Source organism: Empidonax traillii, unplaced genomic scaffold, assembly GCF_003031625.1.
Source record: "Empidonax traillii isolate 1590-97213 ecotype Southwest subspecies unplaced genomic scaffold, ASM303162v1 scaffold8:size5222938, whole genome shotgun sequence".
Classification (NCBI taxonomy): domain Eukaryota; kingdom Metazoa; phylum Chordata; class Aves; order Passeriformes; family Tyrannidae; genus Empidonax; species Empidonax traillii.
In genome coordinates, this window is record NW_020955201.1 from 1,425,102 (window position 1) to 1,448,358 (window position 23,257).

Genomic DNA, 23,257 nt, shown 5'->3' on the forward strand with positions numbered 1-23,257 from the left:
TGCTAAAATCTGCTCTGGTAGAGTCTGAACTTTCTTATTAGTAAGACACTTAAGGATAGAGATAAACTCAGCTGATTTAAACAACAGAGCTAAAGGGAATGTTTGCTGAAATTTAAATAAGTGGTGAGACTCACTGCTCAAGTTTGCGTTGCAGAGGCTTCCAGACAGAAGCAAGAGTCAGCTAAGAGAAGCTGCTAACAGGCACTTGTGGAGAAGTCAACCTCCAAGCTACAAGTAGTAAATATCTGCAAGGCTCCCTCCCTTTTTAGCTGTTCCTACTTATGTTTTACAATTACAGTTTTATTATTAGCCATTTCATTGCAGATTGCATTAAAAATTATCTAGACTGTTGTTTTACCTGTCTGCAGTGACTAGCTCTGCTCCATTAACTTTGTCTGATTTTCTTGTAGAGTTACAGACAAGTGCAAGCAGTGTTTATTGGCACATAACCCCTCTGCCAGTATGGGACTGAAAAGTGAACTCCACCCTTGGCAATAAAGCAGCATTACACTGCTGTCACTGGGTGTCCCTCCACTGTGGAAAACTAGCTCTCTGTTCCCCATTCAAGGAGGTTTTCCTACAGTCCTGGACTACATTTCCCCATTTGGTTTTTCATTGCTGCAGCGCTTCAGTTGGGTTAGGCTGTACAGAGTTCCCCACCCCACTTCTGCCATCTTTTTGCTCCCAGTGACCATCACCAATATCAGAAAGTATTTTGAACTGTGATACACACAGAGTGGTGGAAAACGCAGGACGGTTTCACAGCACTGAGGAACTATATGACACCCATTTCTTAAAATATGGGTTCTTTCTACAGTACCTACTCAAAACTGATGGACTCTGCCTGAGAGAAGGAAGAACAAGGGGACTCTCAAGCCTCACGGTCTCTTTATGAAACCAACTGTGATGGCACAGCCAAAGGAGTCTGTCTGCATGGGTCGGGTTGCAGACACCTACACATCCTGCACAGGAACATTGGGCAGGGCACTGGGCCACTGCCTTGCTCGTTATTTTCTGGATGGTAGGACAGCAATATCAGGACAACAAACTGTATCAGTACAAGAGTTATTAACAAAACAGAAGTATTTTAAAAAAGAAAAAAGTCAAAGTTGTAGAATATTTCCTATTCCACCACAAAAATGAGCCACGCACACACAAATCATGACCAGCAATGGCAAGCATGTACAAATTTTTCCTTTTTTAGGAAACATGAGACTGAAGAGGGAGGGAGAAGTGGGAAGGAAGAAAGGACCATAAAAAGGAACAAATTGTAATGCACCATTATAATCTTTGAGCATTTTCTCCCTGACAAGCATATCTGCAGAGCATTTAAGATCTGTATGTGACAAAGAGCCAGCCAAAGAGGGAGGAGTGAAAGGAGATGCCACTTGAGCTGGCACATCAGAGAATCTTTAAATAGAAAAGCTTTCAGGGAACTCGGGGTAGGCGCTTACTGCACAAAACTTAATTGAGCCATACTCATTTGAAAAAAAAGAAATATTACAGCCTCCTACCTCCCCCCTTTTTTTTTTTTTAAATCTGCAGCAATTGGGTAAGGGAAGGGGGAAAACCACTGAAGACAGTGTAAGACCCCAATCCTGTCATCCTCCGGGGCTGGTGCTTCTGGGGTGGAGCTGCCAGCTCTCCCTGAGGCTGTGAATCTCTAGGGAGACAGTACCTGTTAGTCAGTTCCTCTGCTTCTTCTGGGTCCACAGTCTCCTCCTCCTCCTCCTCTTCTTCTTCTTCTTCCTCCTCCTCCTCTTCTTCCTCTTCTTCTCCATCTCCTATGAAGGACGAGGTCTCAGATGCCCTATCACACTCGGTGCCACGGGAGCCCTCCATTTCCTTCCCAGCTCAGGCCTTCTCCAGTGATTTTTACCCCCAACCCTGTCCTCCCCAGGGTTGCCTGAAGCAACTGTCATCCCCAGTGGCACTCACTTGTCCTGACTCAGGGCAGTCCTTAAATAGAAGGCAGTCAAGTTACAGCACAGAGTGGCTGCTGTTCCTACCCTGGGCTGTAGCACCAACCGGGTGCCAGGACACGTGTCCAAACCAAATGGCCACCCCTCCAGCAGCTCACCCCCCTTGCCCTCCCACCGCTGCCAGAGCTGTTTCTACAGCAGACAGGGCAGCCAGGCAGCAGGAGGGAAGCAGGGGCTGGGGCCCCAGCAGACCTTCCAAAGCCACCTCTAGCAAATTTGAGGTGGACAGCACATTTGAGGCAAATGGAGAGTTCTCCTGTGGCCTCAGTAAAAGGTGCATTTAGCAAGTTCCACCCTTGAGCACACACAGAATGCCTCAAATTTGACCTAGAAAGGTCCAATACAATAACTAGTGGATAAGCCTCAGACAAACGCATTTAGTAATTAGTATCGTACTGTAAGAGGCATCAGACACACTGTGGTATTTAACCATAAAAAAGGGAATGTATTTAAAACCCAAATTTGTTGCTGTTTTTCATCACAGGACATTTAAAATTTCCTCTTTGAGTGGACTTGGACCAATTTTAACTTAAACCAAAGACTAACTTTGCTACCATGCAGAATTTAGATTAAACCATGATTACCCTTTATTATTCTGCATTTTACACAAAATGCAGTGCTTTTCACAGACAAAATGGAAATATTTCCAATATGTACCAGCCAAATTAATTAATGACAAATTAAACAAAAACATTTTCAGAAGAGGAGGAAAAGCACCTCTGATTCTAAATAACAAACTTCCAAGGTAATTCAGGTATAAACCACTGTATACACAGCATAACCCTAACATCCCCATTATTTTTATTGTTCTTCAAATAAATAGGTGGTTATAAATCAGTCAGCAAACTCTTACTTATAAGTATAGAGACACCCAACCAGGTATTTCTGAGGACAAACTATCTCTGTGAAGGTAAATTAAAATCCCCCTGACATTTCAAAACAGTACATACAGGCAAAATCCTTCTGCTCTCTTGACCTACCCATCGATATACACAATTTACAAGGTGAGAATGTAATTTTTTGGAAAAGTGTATTTGAAAGTAATATTAAGCTAAATTAAACTCTACATTTTATCATGAGCAGAGACAGTGTACACAGCACAATGAAATTTAAGGTAGAGTACTTCACATTCTTTACACATGGAAGGCAACAGCATCACAAATTTTCTAGAAATGCTTATATATTAAGCATACATATATTGCACAAGTTTTGATTCAGTGGTCAGCACAGTTAAGAGAAAGGTGAGTACCCTTTTACCAGAACCCCTTCAAATTATTTCCAGACCTAGTGCTCTCTCTTCTGTACTTCTCACAAGTTAATTTCATCTGTAAATTGACAAAAAATAGCATATTTTTTCATGCTCTTCCTACAAGCATCATACTCTGTAAAATCAATGAGGGAAAGATTTGTATCAAAACACACAAGGATTACAGAGAACAAGACAAACATAAATAAACTACAAAATACAAGACAACCCAGTGCAAGTAGAGACCAATATATCAAGAGTGACATTCACTGATAGACTTAAATTTAACACCAAATATACTGTGAATTCAGTCCAGTGATCCAAGTATAAGTAAAGCACTGGTTCCAAAGAAGCATTCACAATTGCTAACTTCAGGTTTTCTACAAATCATCTTACATCCTTTTATCATGGCTGCCTGTTTCTCCCAAATTATCATGTCACCCTGTAATGTGAGTCTTAAAATTGATTTATATTGATTTATTTTTTTAAATAACCCCTTATACTGTCAGAATACCTTAAGATACTGAGAGTACACATACATTCACATTTTAAGAAAGGTGAGAACAAGAGCTAGAAGAGAAACTTGAAGTTTCACAGTTCACAGCCTATGCCAGTTCTGCATTTCTGTCACCAAAATGGAAGCTCTTGTTAACGTCTGGTCCTCCCATGCACCTCTAAGCCTGCTCATTAAACGCACTCCTAGAGGACTAAAGAGAGTTCCTAAATTCCCACAGAAGACACTAGTGGTTTCTGATACATAAGGTGAGAAAAGACAAGCAAACCCAATGCCAAAATGAGTAGGCAAGAGCAGTCCTAAAATAACAAAGAGCTGAACTAAATCATTTTTACTTTGAGGCAGTAACAAACCTCAAAGACAGCATCTTGCACACACATTGAAACCTTGGTCAGCCATGAAAAACACCTTTTACCAAAGATCTCTCAGAAACAACTATTCCTGCTAGGGTGTATGCCAAGAGGTAAGTGGGTGAAGGTTTTTATTTTGAAGATGAGAAGGGAAAACTTCACATTAACGCAAAAAATTATGATAGCCATTAGCCAGTTTCTTCCTCTGGATACTAGCCCAGAGTAGATGAAAATCTGGGTCATTAAACTTCTGAACAACTTCAGACTAAGCAGAACTGAATCAAAGTTAAAGTTCAGTTCCTACTCACTCCCCTCAAACCATTTATTTTGTGATATTATATCTGAAGTTTTCAGACAAGAGTTGCAGCCCACCATTTAACAAATATGCTATAAACAGGCTTGTCTTTAAACAACTGGGGAAACCGACCATCTAGAATTTATACTTCTGATTACAGATGCAGTTTATCAGAAGTACATCAACTTCAGAAAAAGACACAAAAGGATTCTTTTGAAAGACCCAGACCATTGTGGCTACAGACCTTGACTTATAAATTTTTACAGAGTTGCATGTAGGTATTACAATTTTTTTAACTAACTTTTTAAAAACAGGGAGAAGTGGTTTCAAACATAGAGCATTAATAATTAATAATGCAAACTTACAATTTTGTACCTGACATCCAGCTCACTTAAAATACATTTTTGCCAAGTTTGAACATGTATGTTCTTCTACTTATCCTAAGTTAAGAGAGTTTTAAATTTTCTAGACAAAGGTACAGCCAACACCTTTTTTAAAAAAGAAGCAGCCCTCTCCTTTCCCCCAAATCCACCTAGGGCTTGTAGAGCATCTTTGATTCCAGACATCAGCCTGTCCTAAAATCTTGTGTTTCAATTTTACACAAAGCAGATCAGAGTGAAGGTTTCACTGAGATCCAAGTCCACTGTCTTTTAGAGGAAGGGTTGTCAGGGGGAACATACACATGGAGGGAAAATTGTTCAGTGGACTGATAGAGTCAGATTAAAAGTGAAAGGCTGTTCAAATTACAGAAAGAAGTGTTTTAAAAAGCAAGCCAAATCGTATATAGACTAGACCATGATGAAGTGTGTAGAAGTAATCATACATCAGGCAAATAGTTTACAGTTCCTACAACTCTGAAATAAACTAGAACTTTAAAATTTGCACAAGAAGTGATAATGCTTGTTATTTTACAGTTATAAGGATTTTTGCACTATTGTTAGGGAATGCAATTAATCAAACTTTTACCTCTTCACAGATGCACTGCAAAATAGCCATTATAGATGTTTACGATTTGCAACATGGGCCCTACCTTATTAGGCATTTCCTATTCTACTTAATTATGGGAAATATTTTAAATGTGCAGTAGAAAATAACAGAAAGTGGAAAAATACCCTGTACCTTCCATATATAAATTTTTATTTCACTGGACAGCATATAAAATATTAACTTAAAAAAATGGAAGTATGAATTTGACATCAGTGGTAAGTACAGTGTTAACAACTAATTGGTCTTCAATAGCAAATATAAGAGAGGCAGAAATTGTGCTAGAGGAGGTCTAAGAGAGGGTGTGCAATTTTTTTGGAAGAGCTCAAATTGTCAATATTACTTATTTAAATTCAATTTACAGTGACTGACCAATTTACAAATATTTACACAAAATCAAAAGAGAAGCCCAGCGTATTGTAGCACTGGTAGGGTTGTGAGGTGTTTTGATTTGGTCTTTTTTTTTTTTTTTTTTTTATCCCAGCAGGCATCACTACTACTTCAAATATGTAAAAGGAAGTACAAAATTTTTTCTCACTTACTCTTGTATGAATATGAAACATTTATGTATATTGAATTGAGCTTTTTTATTTCAACTTCTTTGTAGTAGAAATGTTGCTTGAAACTTCCAGTTTAGATTACAGTTCTTAATATCCAAGACACTACCAACCATAATCTAGCTTCATTTTCATAAACAGTCACTTCTTATTCCAAGTGAAATAAAACTGGAAAGTGCCAAGTTGAACCAAAGTGCTTACTAAAATTAAGCAGACGTAAAGCATAGGCTCTCTGTTCATCAAGAAGTGGGTACTGTGCACAGTGCCTTAAGGATGTAGTCAGATTCGCACACTGATTAACTTTGAATGTCTGTGTTTCATCGTTAAATCTGTCTGAATTAATGGCTACACAGATTACGCAAACAACAAGTCAATATATCCCCATACTTTCCCTGAAATAGATTTATTCTTGTTGTTTGCTGTGAGTTTCTTCTAGAAGCCAGCAACACAAGCATTTTCAGAAAACATATCTTGAATGAGCATCTGTATTACAAATGTCGGTAATAAAATATGCCACATCCTTATAACAAACATTTCCTTAACAAAAGTTTATAGAGAAAAACAGGTTGTAAAGAACCATTGGGTAGATGCCTTCTGATTTTGATACTGTTCTTTGTTTCAGCAGGATCCAAAAAAAAAAAAAAAAAAAAAAAAAAAAAAAAAAAAAAAAAAAAAAAAAAAAAAAAAAAAAAAAAAAAAAAAAAAAAAAAAAAAAAAAAAGTGAAAGAAGTTGGTTATCTTTTCATTTCGTCTGCTCTTAAAGGTAATATACATTTCAGGTCTTTCTTATCTCGTAATACCCGCCAAGCCTGGGGAAAAAAAAGCACAAGTTTTTTAAAAAATACTAAATAATCTTTGCTGTTAAAACTTAAATACCATTATAAGCAATAAGCATCACAGATCCAAAAAAACAAGGTTGAAATTTTTCCCTTCTTGAAAAGACAGTTTGTGGATTGTTTTTTCTTGGTTGGCTGTTTTTTGGTGTTTTTTCAGGGAAGCAAAATCTAAAAGATGCATAAAACACAATGAACTAATGAGGAAGGCAGAGACTTTCAAGAAGTGAGTGGATTTGTGGGACAAAAAGATGTTAGCAATATTTAAGTATTACACGGATATTCTTGCTGCAAAATAATTGTCTCAAATACACATATCAAAGTTCCTGATAAACAGTATTATCTGTTGTCATTTCCTGGATGTAGTTGTGTCTTTAAAATAGGTTATTTCAACTTTCTTCTGTATTCTAGTGTGAATTCCAAGAAATCTATCAAGCCATGAGCCTGCAAAGAACTGTAGCAGTCCTCCTGTCTTTACATAGAATTCCTTTAAACCCCGAAGTGTAGTGAAAACCAGAGAAGGAATAATCTCTCAAGGACAATATAGATTCCTTAAGCTTTTTAAAAAATAGTGCAAGATATTAAAAAGTACTTGCACTTTTAGAACAACAGTGATTCTTATGGTACCTAATAAAGAGGAGATTTTTTCAGGGCTTATTACTCTAGTATGTGGCTTCCCAACAGCTACAAACAAATAGCTCCTTTTACATTTTTCAGAAAACCACACAGGTTTGAACAAATTTTGTTCACTGAAAACTTGAAAAGAGAAGTTTCACTCTGATTCCACAGAACAGTGACAGAGCCCAAACTACTTTGTAAACATGACTTATAGCAGATTCACAAAATCAACTCTTTTATGTACAAATATGTGAACCAGTATTTTTTATGCTAACATGGTTAAATAGAAGAAAACTAATGGACATTTCTGAACAGATTTACAAAGAAAAGGTTATCGTTTTCTGACTAAGGTAATCTCTTATAATATTTGTTCTACTACAAGTATCTGGCATTGAATTACTTTTTGCTGGGGAAGTATTCAATGTATTTAAGGACTTAATAACTGAAGTAAACAGGAGTCTCCAAGGACAGCATAATAGGGGAATCTTAACTGGTTAAAGCTGGAAGTCAGTTCTGTGCACTAGTTCCTAGTCATAACTAAATTTTCAATAGTGAGAGATCTCAGAAAACTGGTATTTCTGAGATCTCAGAATTGTGATTCCAAATTCAATGCCTATGACTCAATTCTATGATAGGAGACAGGAACAAAAACTGGTAGCAAAGATTTTCAGAAAAAGGATGTTTAGCCAAAGTCTAAATTTATTCTTACTTCGAAATATCTTTTCCTCCCCTGCCTGGGACAGTGAAAGCTCCAGTTCAAAATACTCATGTTCTAAAAAATTATGAGTGTGGTCTCCCTAAAGAAAAGTATCAATTTCATTAAATTGTCAAAAATAGGAAAAACCCTATCATTTGGGGGTGATATTTATTAAAAATGGGATACTAAGAAGTATAAAACATTGTCTATTACCAGTCAAGTTCATGTAGGAATAAATAATTAATGAAGACAAAGTTGTAATCCTAAAGCTATTAACCACTAATCATTAGAATTTTATACACACAAGACAATCTAAGACAAAGGGTTTATTATTTCAAGTACCCATTTCACCTGAAGCATGATGCTTAATGGCAGACATTATTACTCTTACAAAATAATTTCCCAATTTTTTTTTTTTAAATTCACATTTCTATTATTTATATAGTGCAAAGCATAAACTATCAGAAACAGGCAGGTTTAATGACTAGAATTTGTATATTAAACTGAAAAACAAAGTGACTGGAAAAGTTAAATGAGGTGTACTTTTTACCTGTGTAAATTCACCTCTGATCATATCGAACTTCTGTTTCTCATGTACAGCTCTAGCAGTATTTGTCCCATCAAAAGGCTCTGCAAGATCAAACATAAACATTGATAAAAATACCTAGACTTAGGCTGTCTCCCCTAAGCAAGTAATCAGACAAAAACCAGTAGGGTCAACATATCCTTGCTTTCCAAGAGTGTTTTGAATAGCCAATGCCACTTTGGTTCTCAAGCTTTCTTTCTACATAACATTTATCAAAACAAAACACAAAAACAAACAAACAGAGAAGCGAAAAAAAGTCCCAAACCCTGGATGCTCTCAATGTCCCAAATGGAGTGCACCCTCAGAGAGTTTGCAGAGATGACAAAGCTGAGTGATGCAGTTGACACAACAGAGGGACAGGATGCCATTCAGAGGGACCTGGACAAACCTGAGAAGCGGGGCCATGAGGACCTCAGCAAGTTCAACAAGTGCAACTGCAAGATGCTGCACCTGGGTCAGGGCAATCCCAGACATGAGTACAGACTGGGAGAAGAAGTGATCGAGAGCAGCCCTGCTAAGAAGGACTTTGGGGATTGTTGTGGTTGAGAGGCTGGACATGAACTGGCAACATGCGCTTGCAGCCCCAAAAGCCAGCTGTGTCCTGAACTGCATCAAAAGCAGTGGGGCCAGCAGGTTAAGGGAGGGGATTCTGTGATTCTGCCCCTCTGCTCTGCCCTCATGAGACCCCAGCTGAAGAACTGCATTCAGCTCTGGGATCCTCAGCACACCAAAGACATGGAGTGTTGGAGCAGGTCCAGAGGAGGGACAGAAAAATGACTGGAGGACTGGAGCACCTCTCCTATGAGGAAAGGCTCAGGGAGTTAGGGCTGTTCAACCTGGAGAAGAGTTAACACCTTATAACACCTTGCAAGGAGGCCTTATAACACCAACAAGAGAACTGGACAGGGTGTGTAGTGATAGAACAAGTGGGAATGACTTCAAACTGAAAAAGGCCAACCTTAGATTAGATATTGGGAAGAAATTCTTTACTATGAAGGTGATGAGACACTGGCACAGGTTGCCCATGGATGGTGTAGCTACCCCACCCCTGGAAGTGTTCAAGGTCTGGTTGAATGTGGCTCTGAGCAACCCAGCCTAGACCAAAATATCCTCGCCCATGGTAGGGGGTTAGAAAAAGATGACCTTCAAACCTAAACCGTTCTATGACTGTATGAATGCTCTAATGATATGTAATCCATAATGAAGTCAGGTTACTATTATCTGTTGAAGCATACTATGATTGTTCTGAATTTATGCACCAATAATTACTTGTTACTGCTCAACAGTCTAACATATCAGAATATAACATATCAGAATATTACATTCATATCAGGATATTACTTCGAAACTACTACACATGAGCCTTCTGGAACTATTCACTTTAGGTTCATCTCATTCAACAGCCTCTCAGTGAAATACTGAGAATATAGCAAAATATTTACTATGACTTTTTATATAAGACATATCAACTGCTGTAAAAATATATTTTATCACTTCATACCTAATCTGCAGAATCTGTTCATAAGTTAATTTGGGGCTTTTACCTTCTAACTGGCCAAAAATCTATGTGATGTTTTTATCCCCTTTTTCCTAGTAATTTTCCTTTTGTAATAGTTTGGAACTTTTTTTTAATTGCAAGATTAAAAAAGTACTCCTTGTTACTAATAGGGTTGCCAACATTAAAGCAACAGATACTAAAAAAATGATGATGCAGAGACTACACATCACATTGTGCTACAAAACTTATTTTATAGTCTTTTCTGTCTTAATAGAAAACTGCTTAAGTAACATTGTATATTTCACACTGGCAAAATATATGACAGACCTTAAGGGCCACAGAACCACACAAGTACTTGCTAGATCAGGCAGCTTTTTTGTTTAGTTGATTATGAATTCCTTTTTTTTTTAGGCAGGGACACATAGTAAAATAAAGCATTAACTATATGCCAGAAGGCTTATGCCATTATGGAGACTGGAATTTCAAATTTGGAACATGTTCCATGGCATTAGGTTTTTATTTCTGCTAGCTATTTAAATTCAGAAAGCATTTTTTTCATGCAATAAATGTTGTATATTTGGCAGTTTTCTAAAAGGCTTCTCTTCAAACTACCTGGTGTTCAGTGGACATTCACAGGCAGATTTATTTTATTTTAGGATGCATCATACCTTTAGGTTCAAACAAGAACCCGCAATGAAATAAAAAAGTACATAATCCTCTAATATCAGTAACACAATCTCACAGTGATCTAGTGCCATCAAGAATTCCATGTTCCTTACTAAATGAAGCAGTACAGAATTTCTTTTGTGTCTTAAACATGATGGTAACTGCATTTTTAATGCTGTGACCTTTATATACTTTATATTGAAACAAGATGTTGCTTTAACAAGAGCAGAACTGTACAATCTTCTGAAACCATCAGTGGGAAAAAAGCAGACTTTCCTTTCTTCTTCCTGCATATTTACTGATTGTCAAAAGACAAACTCATTCCCTGGAGCACAGCAAGAATAGTTTCGCAACCAGCTATGCTTTACACCACTAAATTTGCTAACCATTAAGACAGAGAGAGTTCACTGTAAGTTATTCTGTTCACACAGAGACATGAGAATATTAAAAGAATAAAGTAACACAGCTTTAACACTGATGCTTGAGGGAAAGGCTAAAGTGGATCACCTTTCCAAATGAAAATACAGGAAATCACACAACTTCAAAACTGCTGCCAATCAAGCCCTGAGGAATTCTTTTTTGAATTATTTTTAACATGTAGATCTGAAAGATTTGAAAGCATGTATCAGGTGCAGCTTTGATGGCTTCCAATTCAACTTCCCTAAATGACTATCCATTTAATTATCTCACAAAACTGTCACGTTTCTAACTTTTCCAAACTGTATCTTTTTCAATATGAGTGTATAATATTACCTGATATAGACAAGATTTAAACTGAAACTAGAATAGTTGCTAGCAATTTAGAATTTCTGAGATGGAATGTTCAAAATATTATCTAAAAGCAGCGTTCTCTGTATCTCTGTATCCCCATAATGATAAAAGTCTGACAGATTTTAAACTGTCTGCAGAGAGTGTCTCTACTGTATTGGTTTCTCTATCAGTAGAAATACATGTGAGAATTAGCCTTAAGGTCAATAACAATTAAAAAAACCCATAATTTTTCCTGAGCAAGTCTAAATACAGTGCTACATGCAGAACTATGGAAACTTGCAGACATGGACTTGTGTAATCTATAAACAAATATATTTTAGATATCTTAAAAATATATGCCATAATAACCATTACTGAAATTTTAGTCCACTAACTGGAAAATTTGACAAGATTTGGAAACCAGAATATGTTGATATGTTTAGCTAGCTTTTGAAATCTTCTCAAGGTACACATACTTTTTGAAAGTAGTTCAGCTTAACAGGTGTTATAAACATAAAGCTTACTTTGAGTTGAAATAGGAAATTTTATTTTTCCCTTCTGATTTAGAAGTAAAACTTTGCTATCTGAGGATAAACCTCACTAAGCCTTGAACTACATTGTAACAGGAAGGAATCAGATATGCCACCTATAGATAATTCTGCTTTTTTTTCATAGTTCAAATGGAAAATGCATTCTTAAGGAAAAGTTGCATGCAATCAAGACCGTTAAATGCAAAATCTAGAGTGGTGTTTTTGTATGCTGATATTCTATTTTCCAAACTGACAGAAAGATAACCTAACTATTCAACCACTTTGTAATGGCATAAAAAATTTGAGAGCTTGAAATACACAGTCCCCTGCAACACAGTGGATCAACATCATGGGACAGCAGTAGACACAGCTGCCCAGCATTCCCACCTCCCACATTCAGACCAGAGCCTTGGCAATGCCTCACTATCACTGCTATCCTGAATTATTTCAGCTGTGCAGATACTCTAATTCTCATATTTGTCAACTCTGAGACTACAAAGTTGAGTGGGCAATCATATTTCAGTGTGGGGTTTTTCTCCAATGACTGTTAGTTGGTTTTTCCCAAAAAGTCAAACAAAGAACAGGAATTCCATCATGGGGGATTCACACTGACATTCATACGATTACAGCCAAGTGGGTGAGCTCTAGGCAACAGAATAACCCCTTTCACCAGCAGGTAATTATTCTCTGCAGAGAGTAGCACAAATGCAGGAAATTACAAACAAACACACATGGGTGCATGCCTACCCTCAGCGATCTTGAGGAATGCCTGTCCAGCCACAGGACTTCTGCCTTATTCCCCTCCTCCCCCAGCAAAATTTTCCCAGTGTCTAACAACTCCTTCCGTAGCATTTGGCTCCTGTTTAATTTCTATTCCTCTTTTATCCTCAAACTTTAGCCCTTGATATCCTGATCTTAACAGCCTCCATTAACAGCCCCTCCGGGGCCCAGGCCACCTCTCCCTATATGGTAACTGTTTCCAGTTACAGAGCACCTCTCAGTCCCTTCCCTGCTTTTCTTTTCATTCTCCTAACATCTCAATCCTTCTCTTGGTCTATCAGCTCCTCTTTCCCTAGCGCAACCTTCATCTCCTATGTACACTTAACTACTCGTCTTCTCCATGTACACTCCCCACAGCAGTTGTAAGGCATCACAAGCACATGGATCAGGTTACTTGGACAGTGCTGCTGCCCATGTCTGCCATGAGACCTGGCTGAGACCTGCAACTCCATCAAGTAGCCTGGCTGTACCCTCCTGTTCTGTACAAAGTCTACATACACAAGCTGGCCAAAACGAGTATCCACAAGATCAACATACACATCACTGATAGGACTTGCAATGCCAGAGCATTTCTAGAACAAAGAATATTCCTCGAGAGTAATCTGAATATGTGCTGGGTGTGTTTTTTCAAAAGTTCAAACTTGGCAAAGCGGATGACTATTTTTGTGGAACAGAAAAACACACGGCTGGCATAAAGGCCGTTCCTTATCAAAGTCCTAATCCCTGTTCCAAAAGTAACAGGGCAATGAGTGCTCTTGAAGAAAAGGTCAGGAGTACTATTTTTAAACACTACAGAACTTAAAACTTCCTTCTCAAATGTTTTTGACAGGACTGTTTCCAAACTATTTACATTGGTTAAACTTCATTTTCTACATAACGCACAAACATAATATATTTCTCAAAACACAACCAGGGTAAAGTCTAATTGATAGATTTATGTATTTAATGTCTAACAGTTAAAAACTATAACGCAGCTTCACATTTTACCTTCTACACAAATAAATTTGTTTCTCCATTCAATACCATCAGGTCTTGGAATAGCTTTGGCTTCACGAACTGAAATCATTTGATGGCTCCAACTAGAAAAAAAGAAAACAATTTGCAAACATTTTTAACTTAATTCCAAATTGACAGTATCAGTTTACATTTTAAAAAATTGCTAAACTGCTATGTCACAATCCTGGTTAATGCTGTACTTTATAATATTGAAAAATTTACTTTAACAGTCTAATCTTCACAATTCAGTATATAAGAATATGAAACCGTGTAGGAAACAAGAAAATTTTTCCACAAACAGAAGTTTAATTACAAAAGCGTCTCCAAAATAGAGCATCATGGGTATTCATGAGTAACATATATTCAGAACAGAATAACTTTTTCAACCAACAATGTCAAACTGAATATTGACATCTACATTTATTTCTAAGTTCAAAAGAAATTATAAACTCAAAACTTTTAGAATTTGCTATGGGGAGAAAAGAAAGGCAAGGAGTAAGTGCAGATGAAGTCACATACTGCATTCCATAAAAATATACTCAAAAGTATCAAGATACTTGTATAAAAGTATCAAGAGACAGCTTGCTTACAGGCTAGCATTCCTGGTGCAAGGAACCTATCATTAAAAAGCACCAACACTTTGTCTATGCTGAATTTTAGATCTACAAGTGCAACAATTCCCTACCATTACCTGTGCATAACTTTATGGTAACAAAACAATAGGAAATTATCATACTGAAACAGGAACAGCAGGCAACCTACAGGGCAATATTTATCATGTGCCAACATCTTTATGATGCTTGGCACAACAACATGCCAAACCTAATGGAAGCCAAAACAACCAGTTTCAGTTTCATGTTCTTATCGACCCAGCCAGTTTTCAGCTGCTCTTAACTAAACAGAGCAGCTCATGCCCAGTGCCATCATGAGGCACATGCAGGGCAACTAGGGGATTGGGTTTGTGAAAGGCAGTTCCTGCTCAACCAACCAGATCTCTTGCTATGACAGGGTGACCTACTTAGCGGAGGAGGGAAGGGCTGTGGTAGCTGTCTATCTAGACTTTAGTAAAGCCTTTCACATTGTTTCCCACAGCGTTCCGGAGAAACCAGCTGCTCATGGCTTGGATAGGTGCACTGTTCACTGGGTTAAAAAGGATGGTTAAAAAAAAAGCTGGATGGATGGGCTCAGAGAGGGGTTACCTCCAGCTGGCAGCCAGTCACAAGGTGGTGTTCCCCAGGACTCAGTACTGGGGCATGATCTGGATGAGGGGATCGAGTGTACCTTTACACAGTTCACAGGCAACACCAAGTTGGGAAGGAATGTTGATTTGCTGAAGGGTAAGAAGGCTCTGCAGAGGGATCTGGACAAGCTGGATAGACCAACAATGGGCCAAGGCATACAGTATAAAGCAAAGTGCCCTTAGGTCACAATAACCCCAGGCAGCACCACAGACTGGGAGGAGTGACTGGAAAGCTGCCCAGATTAAAAAGGACCTGGGAGTGCTGGTTGACAGCGGCTGAACACAGCCAGCAGTGTGCCCAGGTGGCTAAGAAAGTCAATGGCATCGTGGCTTGTATCAGAAATAGTGTGACCAGAAGAACCAGGGCAGTGATTGTCCCTCTGTACTCAGCACTAGCGAGGTTGCAGCTTAAGTTCTGTGATCAGTTTTGAGCTCCTCATTACAAGAAAGACATTGAGGTGCTGAGGTGTGTGCAAACAAGGGCAATGGAGCTGGTGAAGGGTTTAGACAACACATTCTGTAAAAAGCAGCTGATGGAAATGTTTGGGGTTTTTTTTTATTCTGGAGAAAAGAAGGCTTGGGGGACCTCATTGCTGTCCACAACTACCTGGAAGAAGGTTGCAGTTGGCTGGGAGTTGGTCTCTCCTGCCACGTCTCAAGGAAAAGAGGAAATGGCCTTAAACAGCATGGGAAGCAGGGGAGGGAGGCATTAAATTAGGTATTAGAAAAAATAAATTTCACTGAAAGAGTGGTCAGACATTGGAATGTGTTGTCCAGGGAAGCGGTGGAGTCACTGTCTCTGGAAGTATTCAAGAGGTATCTCGATGAGGCACTTGGAAGTACAGTTTAAGAGTGTTTATGGTGATGCCAGGTTGGTAGTTGGACTGATCTTGAAGGTCTCTTCCAACCTTGAAGATTCTGTAAAGCAGGGAACTACTCTATCAACAAAATGCCTGGATCACCAACAATGTATCACCATATATCCTGACTAAATTGGCCTAAGAAGTAGGTGGTTAATGAGCTGCCAATTGTACTGGTGTTATGTACACCTGACGTGATCTCCTGACTGAATCATTTGACATAATGCAAAGACAGAGGAGCTGGGCTGGGTACATCAACTAGTTGTAGTAAATCTGTAAATATCAAATGGAAATTAAAATATCATCTATAATTCATCAGTTTCATCATTTGGAAGAAATCCTTGTTCCCTAGGCCACAGACCAGCTGCTGTAACTCCATTAAGTCACTGCTGCTAAGACAGCTAAAAATCTATGACTGTAATTCCACAAATTGTCTTGGATACAGCTCATAATTAAAACCACTTATGAAAGTCAGTTGTTTGAATAACTGTACATACACAGAAAATGTGCATTATTCTTTTATTTAAAAATATGAATAGGGCTTATTTCCAAAAAGCGCAGGATGTAGCACATGAAGTAGGTTTAGGATACCTCAGTGCATATATTTAGACTTCTCCTGATACATTCTTTAGAAAATTAGTATAGATGATGATGATTCCTAGCACTCAATGCAAACTAAACCTTTTATTCTAACCCATCACCCTTCCTCTCCTTAATTCACATAGTAGGCTACTTCTGCAAGAATTACAGATATTGTGAAGGATCAAATACTTTCCTATCATGTCTTTTAATAAATGACCATCAACAGAGACTTAATTCATATGAACTGTTCAAAAAAGAAAAACATGAACATATATAAAAAAGGAAAACAAACAAAATCCAAACAAAACCAAAAACCAAACAAACAAAACCCCCCAAACCAAACAAAACAAAAACAAAGCCAAAACCAAACAAAAACCATCCAAACAAAAAGAAACAACAACATTAATAAACAAATAAATTAAAAACCAAAAACACCTCAAGTTTTAACAGGAGCCTGAGGACACTGGTTGTGAGCAGAAGATGACTGTTCAACTCATCTGCTTTTTCTAAAAGCTAAAAAAAAAAGTCATGAACCAAAGTATTTGATCTGCATTTAGTTTAAGCAGGCAGTACTGTTTCACTTGAAACAGTAATTCTTCTCTTGAATTCTCTTTTTTCTAGGTTATACTCAATTCCTCAGAAAAAATAAATCCATTTATGAAACACTGGTTAAGCAAAAACACAACAAAAAAGTGACATTTCTAACTATTTAAACTTGAAAATAACTGTTTTATCTGATAGTCTCACTAAACCTGTCTTGGTACCAAAATCATACTGAATTAGAAGTTAATTACCAACAGCAAATTATTTGTGTATCAGTTTTAACCATTACGGCTTGCATACAAGAACTTCACTGATACCAACACAAAGCAAACATTCTCCACATACAGTTTTCCAATCCATAACTTAACAATGGCTCTTTAAACAGCTATTTCAATTATCAGTTATTTCTGTTGTCACTGCCTTCATTAGATACAGGATCTTCACCAGGAAGACAAGTATTTGAAAGAAAGATTAGGCAATTCCAGGTGTGTGTATAATACAAATAAAATAAAATAGAAAGCTTATCTTTTCCAGAGCAAACTTACAAATCAAAGCCACTTGTATAAACACACAAATTGCAAGCATATATAATTCAATGATATTAAAAATGATCCCTTTATTACTTGACCAATTCCACTGTGAAAAGCATTGCCAGCACCTGCTCACTGTAATTTTATATTTTGTCATTAAAATGTAATCAATCTTTTTTCACATCAAATACAACTTAATGAATGATCTTAAACAACTGCTACATAACTTGCAACAATAAATTTAAGAGAAGTACTCATAAAGGACAATCTCTAGGTTCCCTGGCAGCATATTCAGGGAAACAAGGCCTTGCTTCAAGGTCTCACTTTGGAAAGAGACAGCCAAGTGAAAACCTGCTGCCTTCACTCATAGCTTCAGAAATGAAATCAGACACCTGCTTTGAAGGGACTGGTAAACATGGACTAGTTTACAAATACTTTCTTTGGACAACATCTAAATGCATTTTTCACTCATCACATTCACTGCATAATCAGCAGACCTTTGACAATTTTAAATACTTAAAATGGAGTCATAAGCATGCTTTTATCCAGTTTCATCATAAGAAACATTATGCAGACTTGAGCTCTTATGGCAAGATAATTATACAACCACAAAGGCAAAACAAGCTCTGCCATATGTAGTGTGTTAGTCCAATGTATGTATCAATTTCCAAATCAAATTTCTTCAGGGATAGGGATGAAGGAGTGTAAAAGTTACTTCTTATGGACACATTGAAAGCCCCAAAGGAGAACTGTGGAAAGGGCATGGTATAAATATATGGCAATAAGCAGTTTTCTGAAACATCTTTCAGTCTAAATAAATCAAACAGGTGAAAAGGATAAGGGAAAAAAAGACAGCACAAGGAGATGAACTTATTCATGGCTGCACACCATGCAAGGTGCCTTTGTTTCTTCCTTTGCCATACTCTTTGGGCCCATCCTGCCTTTAAATATTATGCACTACCTAAAGTAAAATAAACCACAGATTTTAAATGAAATATCTGATGGCCTTTGCTAGAATGAAGGACAAGTTTAAAACAATACATCCCCATCTTCTCCTACACTCCTGACCAATACATTTAAAATAAATGAGTTGTTAAGTATTCTAGGCAGGTCGCTTCAATGACTCATTCTGTTCAAAATTAGGATCTTCTCACGTGATCTGATCATTCTCGATTGCATCCTATTCATTAAGCAAAACAGTTCCTGTGTATCAAACCTGATAGTGCATTTTACTCCTAAAAAAGACAGAAACCTACAACAACCACTTTTATGAAAATTGAAATAGCAGTCTCTTTATTAATCTTTTCATCAAGCACATTACAGTCCAATAGTGAAAGTTCACTGGCTAGGTCATTGAAATATAGCCCAGTTTAACAGTTGCAGTATCTGATATATATCTCAACATTTCAGTGCATAAAAACATTAATAAATGTTTCACGGGGAAAGCAAACCCTTTAGAAATTACTAACTACACCAATGAAAATACTCAACACATTCTAGAGTAAGATACGAGTTCTTCCATGAAAGGCAGAACTAAGAGAGCACTGTGTTGTGTGTATTTACAAGCTGAATGAGTCAGCAGTGCCCTGGCAGCCAGGGGGGCCAACCGTGTCCTGGGGGGCATCAGGTAAAGCATTGCCAGCCGGTCGAGGGAGAGGTTGTCCTGCTCTGCTCTGCACTGGGGTGGCCTCACCTTGAATATTGTGTGCAGTTTTGGGCACCACAATATAGGAAAGATACTAAGCCATCAGAGAGTGTCCAAAAGAGGGCCATGAGGATGGTGAAGGGTCTGGAGGGGAAGTCCTATGAAGAGTGGCTCTGGTCACTTGGTCTGTTCAGTCTGGAGAAGACTTAAGGGAGACCCATCAGGGTCTTCAGCATCCTCACAGGGGGCAGCAGATGGGCAGGTACTGATCTCCTGCCTCTCACAACCACTGACAGGACTTGAGGTAATGGCACGAAGCTGAGTCAGTAGAGGTTTAGTTTAGATATGAGGAAACTCAGCATATTCTGTGATTCTACCTATTTAACTCTCCTCATTCTGACTAGTACTGTTGTTTCCATCAGCAACTTCAAAGCAAAGATAACACATTTGTGCCTAGAGAGACACTGTTCTTTGGTTCTCAATGGCCTGCTCTCTCACACAAAAAAAACTTTAAAGACATGATCATGTTGCTCCATATGGGCACTAACTCGTCTTCTCCAGGCAATTACCATGTTTTAAGAAACTATACGGAAATTTACTACCTTCAAGACACGAACCCTATTCCTTTCAAACATGATTTATAGTTGTTAGGGATACACAGATGGTCAATTAAACAGTACACCTGACTAAGTTTTATTTCTGTAGCAGAAAGAGTTAAAAAAAAATAGGCTGCTGCATTAGGTGTATCATTTCCTCAAATGATTTCTCAGTTATGTAGCATTTTCAACACAGAAATTCTAATGGCTATTTTTTACAGAGTTTTTTTGGTGGGTTTTTTGTTTGTTTGTTTGTTTGAACAGAATATCATGAATGAAATGTTTAAATACTTAATAGATACTGGACGCTGGAAAAAACAGCCACATCATCGTTTTTTCAGTTGTTTTTTAAAAACATTTTCTTCCTTTAACATCAGCAACTATCCTATCTTCAATGTTACTTTTTCAAGGCTTGTTTTAACCAGAATTTAACTTGTGTGATTAAATTTAGGTAACATTTTTTCCTGATTTATGAAAATCACAAAGAAATTATATTTAGGGATTACCATCACTTCAAGTACTGATATTGCAGAAGTCCTCATATATCTTAACATATATCTGTCTAACAGCAGACAAAAACAAAGTCTTTCTGGACCAATCACCAACAAGGTAGAAATCTGGTCCTGACTATGTTTACAAGCACTCAAACCAGAAAAGTCAAATTAGGCATTTTTCCTGCATTTAGACAAGATCATCTCTACTACGTTGCCCAGGCAAACCAGAAAATTCTTCCTTATTGGAAAATATATTTACTTTCATATATGAGAAGATTAACAGCTTGTTGTTCAGATAAGTAGTAGAGGATTCATCTAGTGCTCAACATAAATCAGGAACCTGAAGTAACCCTTCAGCAGTGTCTTCTCATTTACCTCATTACCAAACATCACCTTGCCAGCTGAAAAGACAGGTACTCAGGAGAAACAATATATTATAGTATAACAAACCCTAGCAATTTGTAAAGGACAAAGCTCTCTAGCGTTCAGCAGCTATTTTACAGGACAGAATGCCTGGCTAAGTAGAAGATGTCAGATACTTTATCAGCATTCCTGTTGTCATTTAGCCTTTTCACCCCTCTCCTCTCTGTCAATTACCATTCCTTCATTACAGCAATTCTTTCTCTTCAAGCATTAGAAAGCATTGCTATATTGAATCGAAGGAATCAAAGTTTTGCGTGTTCCAAACCACAAAGACGAGCTTATTACTTACTCAAATTCTGTGGCATAATATTTGAAGAAGCCTATTAGCAAATCTCCAAGGCTTGATCCATTTTTTGAGATGTAAGGAGGGATGGTACATGGAGCTTGATGAACAAGATGCAACTGCATAGTAGGATCAAAACATTCCTGTCAAAAAAAAAAATCAGAATGTATATATATACACACACACAGAAAGCCTTAAAAAAGATGCATTTATTTTTCCCAGTAAGAAAGCTGCCTACCATTTGCTTATTAGAAGTTCAAGGACATTTGCAAGACAACAAGTATTTCTCTTCTGCTTCTCTCTTGAATACTAGTTACTCTCTCCGAACTCAGGTAGAATCATCTTGCACAGGAGTGTGTGACCACCCCTTGACTTCTGTTTACTTAAGAACTTTAACATGGGAGGATCTTTGAACTACACTGAGCTGGCTGCAGCTGAACTGAGATAAGGTAAAACTAATGCACCCATTACCAATTTCGAATACCTGTGGTACAGAAACAATCCCAAAGGAAGGCCTGACTTTTCTCCCACAGCATAGAGTTCAAATTATATGAATCCCACTGGCAATAAAATGAATCTGCATCCTCCCACATACTAAGTTCAAAGACTGCAGTCCTCTAGCCAAGCTATCTGAAGGAATAAAAAAAACCCCAACAGTGAAGTTATACAAAACACCTGAATACACAGAATGCAGCATTTTAGCTGAAGTATGATTTTTTTTCAGAGGGAAGGGCGTGGCCGTGATGGGGGTAAGAAAAGGTCAGATTTGCTGTGAAAAGAAATCACTATTGCCAGCTTAAAAATAAATCTATACAAGGCTAAATTAGGATGGTTTTAGATCTGCTCTACTGTTTCAGTGTCCACTGCATCCTTTAAGTTCTCATGATAAACTGGAGTATATGGAGGAAAACACATCTTCCCTTATTAGAGAAACAATTTTTATAACCTAGTAATATCAGGTTTTAACACCACTTTACAACAATGTTGTGTATTTCACTGAAAATTAACCCAAGATACAAAAGAGAAAGCTTTACATTCAAATAAAGGAACACATTGATGTAAATTTAGAGACCTATTCACTCATTACTATACCTCCCCTCTCCTCCCTTTCATTCGTTATTTTAAACAGTAGTATCAGGCATGACTCAAACTTTATAGTACTAGAACAGCACTAGAAGCACTACACACTGTAATGCTATTTCCATGTCCACAGCTGGCAGCTTTTCCTCTGAGAAAAGCACAGTTAGTGATCAAAACCAGTAGGACTGAAAAGTCTAGGACTTCTGTCCTCTTCTGCCAATTCTAGCAAAACTTGCTGGAACCTCGTGCAGTATCTTCTAGTAATGAAAAAATTTCAAGTGATGATCTCACATGATATAACTTTACATAGTTAGCAGAGCTCAGAATTTAACAGCTTATAATTCATCATAAGACACCAAAACAATGGAGACAGAAAGACATACAAGGCAGATAAGCAGCGCACAAAGATGTACAAAGGGAACAGCCATTCCTATGCCATACAGTGTAAACAGTTTTAACCCTAAAGTTAATCAGAAAGGCAGTAGAGTGAAAATTACTCCTTGCCCCTTCCTACAGAAAGCTGTAAGAAGAGTCACAACAGTTGAATTCAGAATTGGCAGTATACCAACTCAAAAAGAACATACGAGGGAGGAGGTGAAAGGAAGAACAAGGGATGCTGATCTCCAAACAATATAAAACAGAAATGCAATGAAACAACTACAACAGATGTCTACTAAAACCTGTAAGTAAATGTTTGGAGGCAGCAGACATCTTTGAAAATGAGAACAAGATTAATTTTTTAGAGATTTGAATATTTAAATGCCTGAGAACTTCTAAATTGCAGGAAAATTCTGCCAGCACAGTGAGGCTGGCATCCTGAGCAGCTAAAAAGTTGGCAATAAGATTTCAGACAAATCAAAGTTTTCCACACTCAAAAAGGCATTTGCCTTCAAAAAAACACATGTGCATTATACTATATAAGTACCCTTGTAAAAACGCAGGTTACAGTATATAGCAGCTAATCATTAAAAAACCCAACCACCTAATGCTATAAATAATTCCCATTTCCACTTGGTTTAGTGGTAATATCTCTATGAAAATTTTTCTTAAAAAAGCAATTAAGTATTGCAAAAGAGAAGGTATGACTGAAAGTACTTTT

The 23,257-nt window shown here is 37.6% G+C and overlaps 2 protein-coding genes across 3 annotated transcripts in view; both read right to left on the bottom strand.

Moving 5' to 3' along the window:
- CMYA5 (cardiomyopathy associated 5) overlaps positions 1 to 1,954 on the bottom strand; it is a 45,559-nt gene extending 43,605 nt beyond the window's left edge. The window contains exon 1 of the mRNA XM_027882490.1: positions 1,679 to 1,954. Within this exon, the coding sequence (XP_027738291.1) occupies positions 1,679 to 1,842 (164 nt within the window). The 5' untranslated portion in view covers positions 1,843 to 1,954. The remainder of the gene's footprint in view (positions 1 to 1,678) is intronic.
- A 4,577-nt stretch (positions 1,955 to 6,531) lies between these two features.
- TENT2 (terminal nucleotidyltransferase 2) overlaps positions 6,532 to 23,257 on the bottom strand; it is a 40,549-nt gene continuing 23,823 nt past the window's right edge. For both annotated transcript variants that reach the window (XM_027882513.1, XM_027882504.1), the window contains exons 12-16: positions 21,085 to 21,221; positions 13,874 to 13,965; positions 8,627 to 8,706; positions 6,630 to 6,737; positions 6,532 to 6,557 (exon numbers count right to left, since the gene is read on the bottom strand). In XM_027882513.1, coding sequence (XP_027738314.1) covers positions 6,663 to 6,737; positions 8,627 to 8,706; positions 13,874 to 13,965; positions 21,085 to 21,221 — 384 coding nt within the window. In that variant the 3' untranslated portion in view covers positions 6,532 to 6,557; positions 6,630 to 6,662. The remainder of the gene's footprint in view (positions 6,558 to 6,629; positions 6,738 to 8,626; positions 8,707 to 13,873; positions 13,966 to 21,084; positions 21,222 to 23,257) is intronic.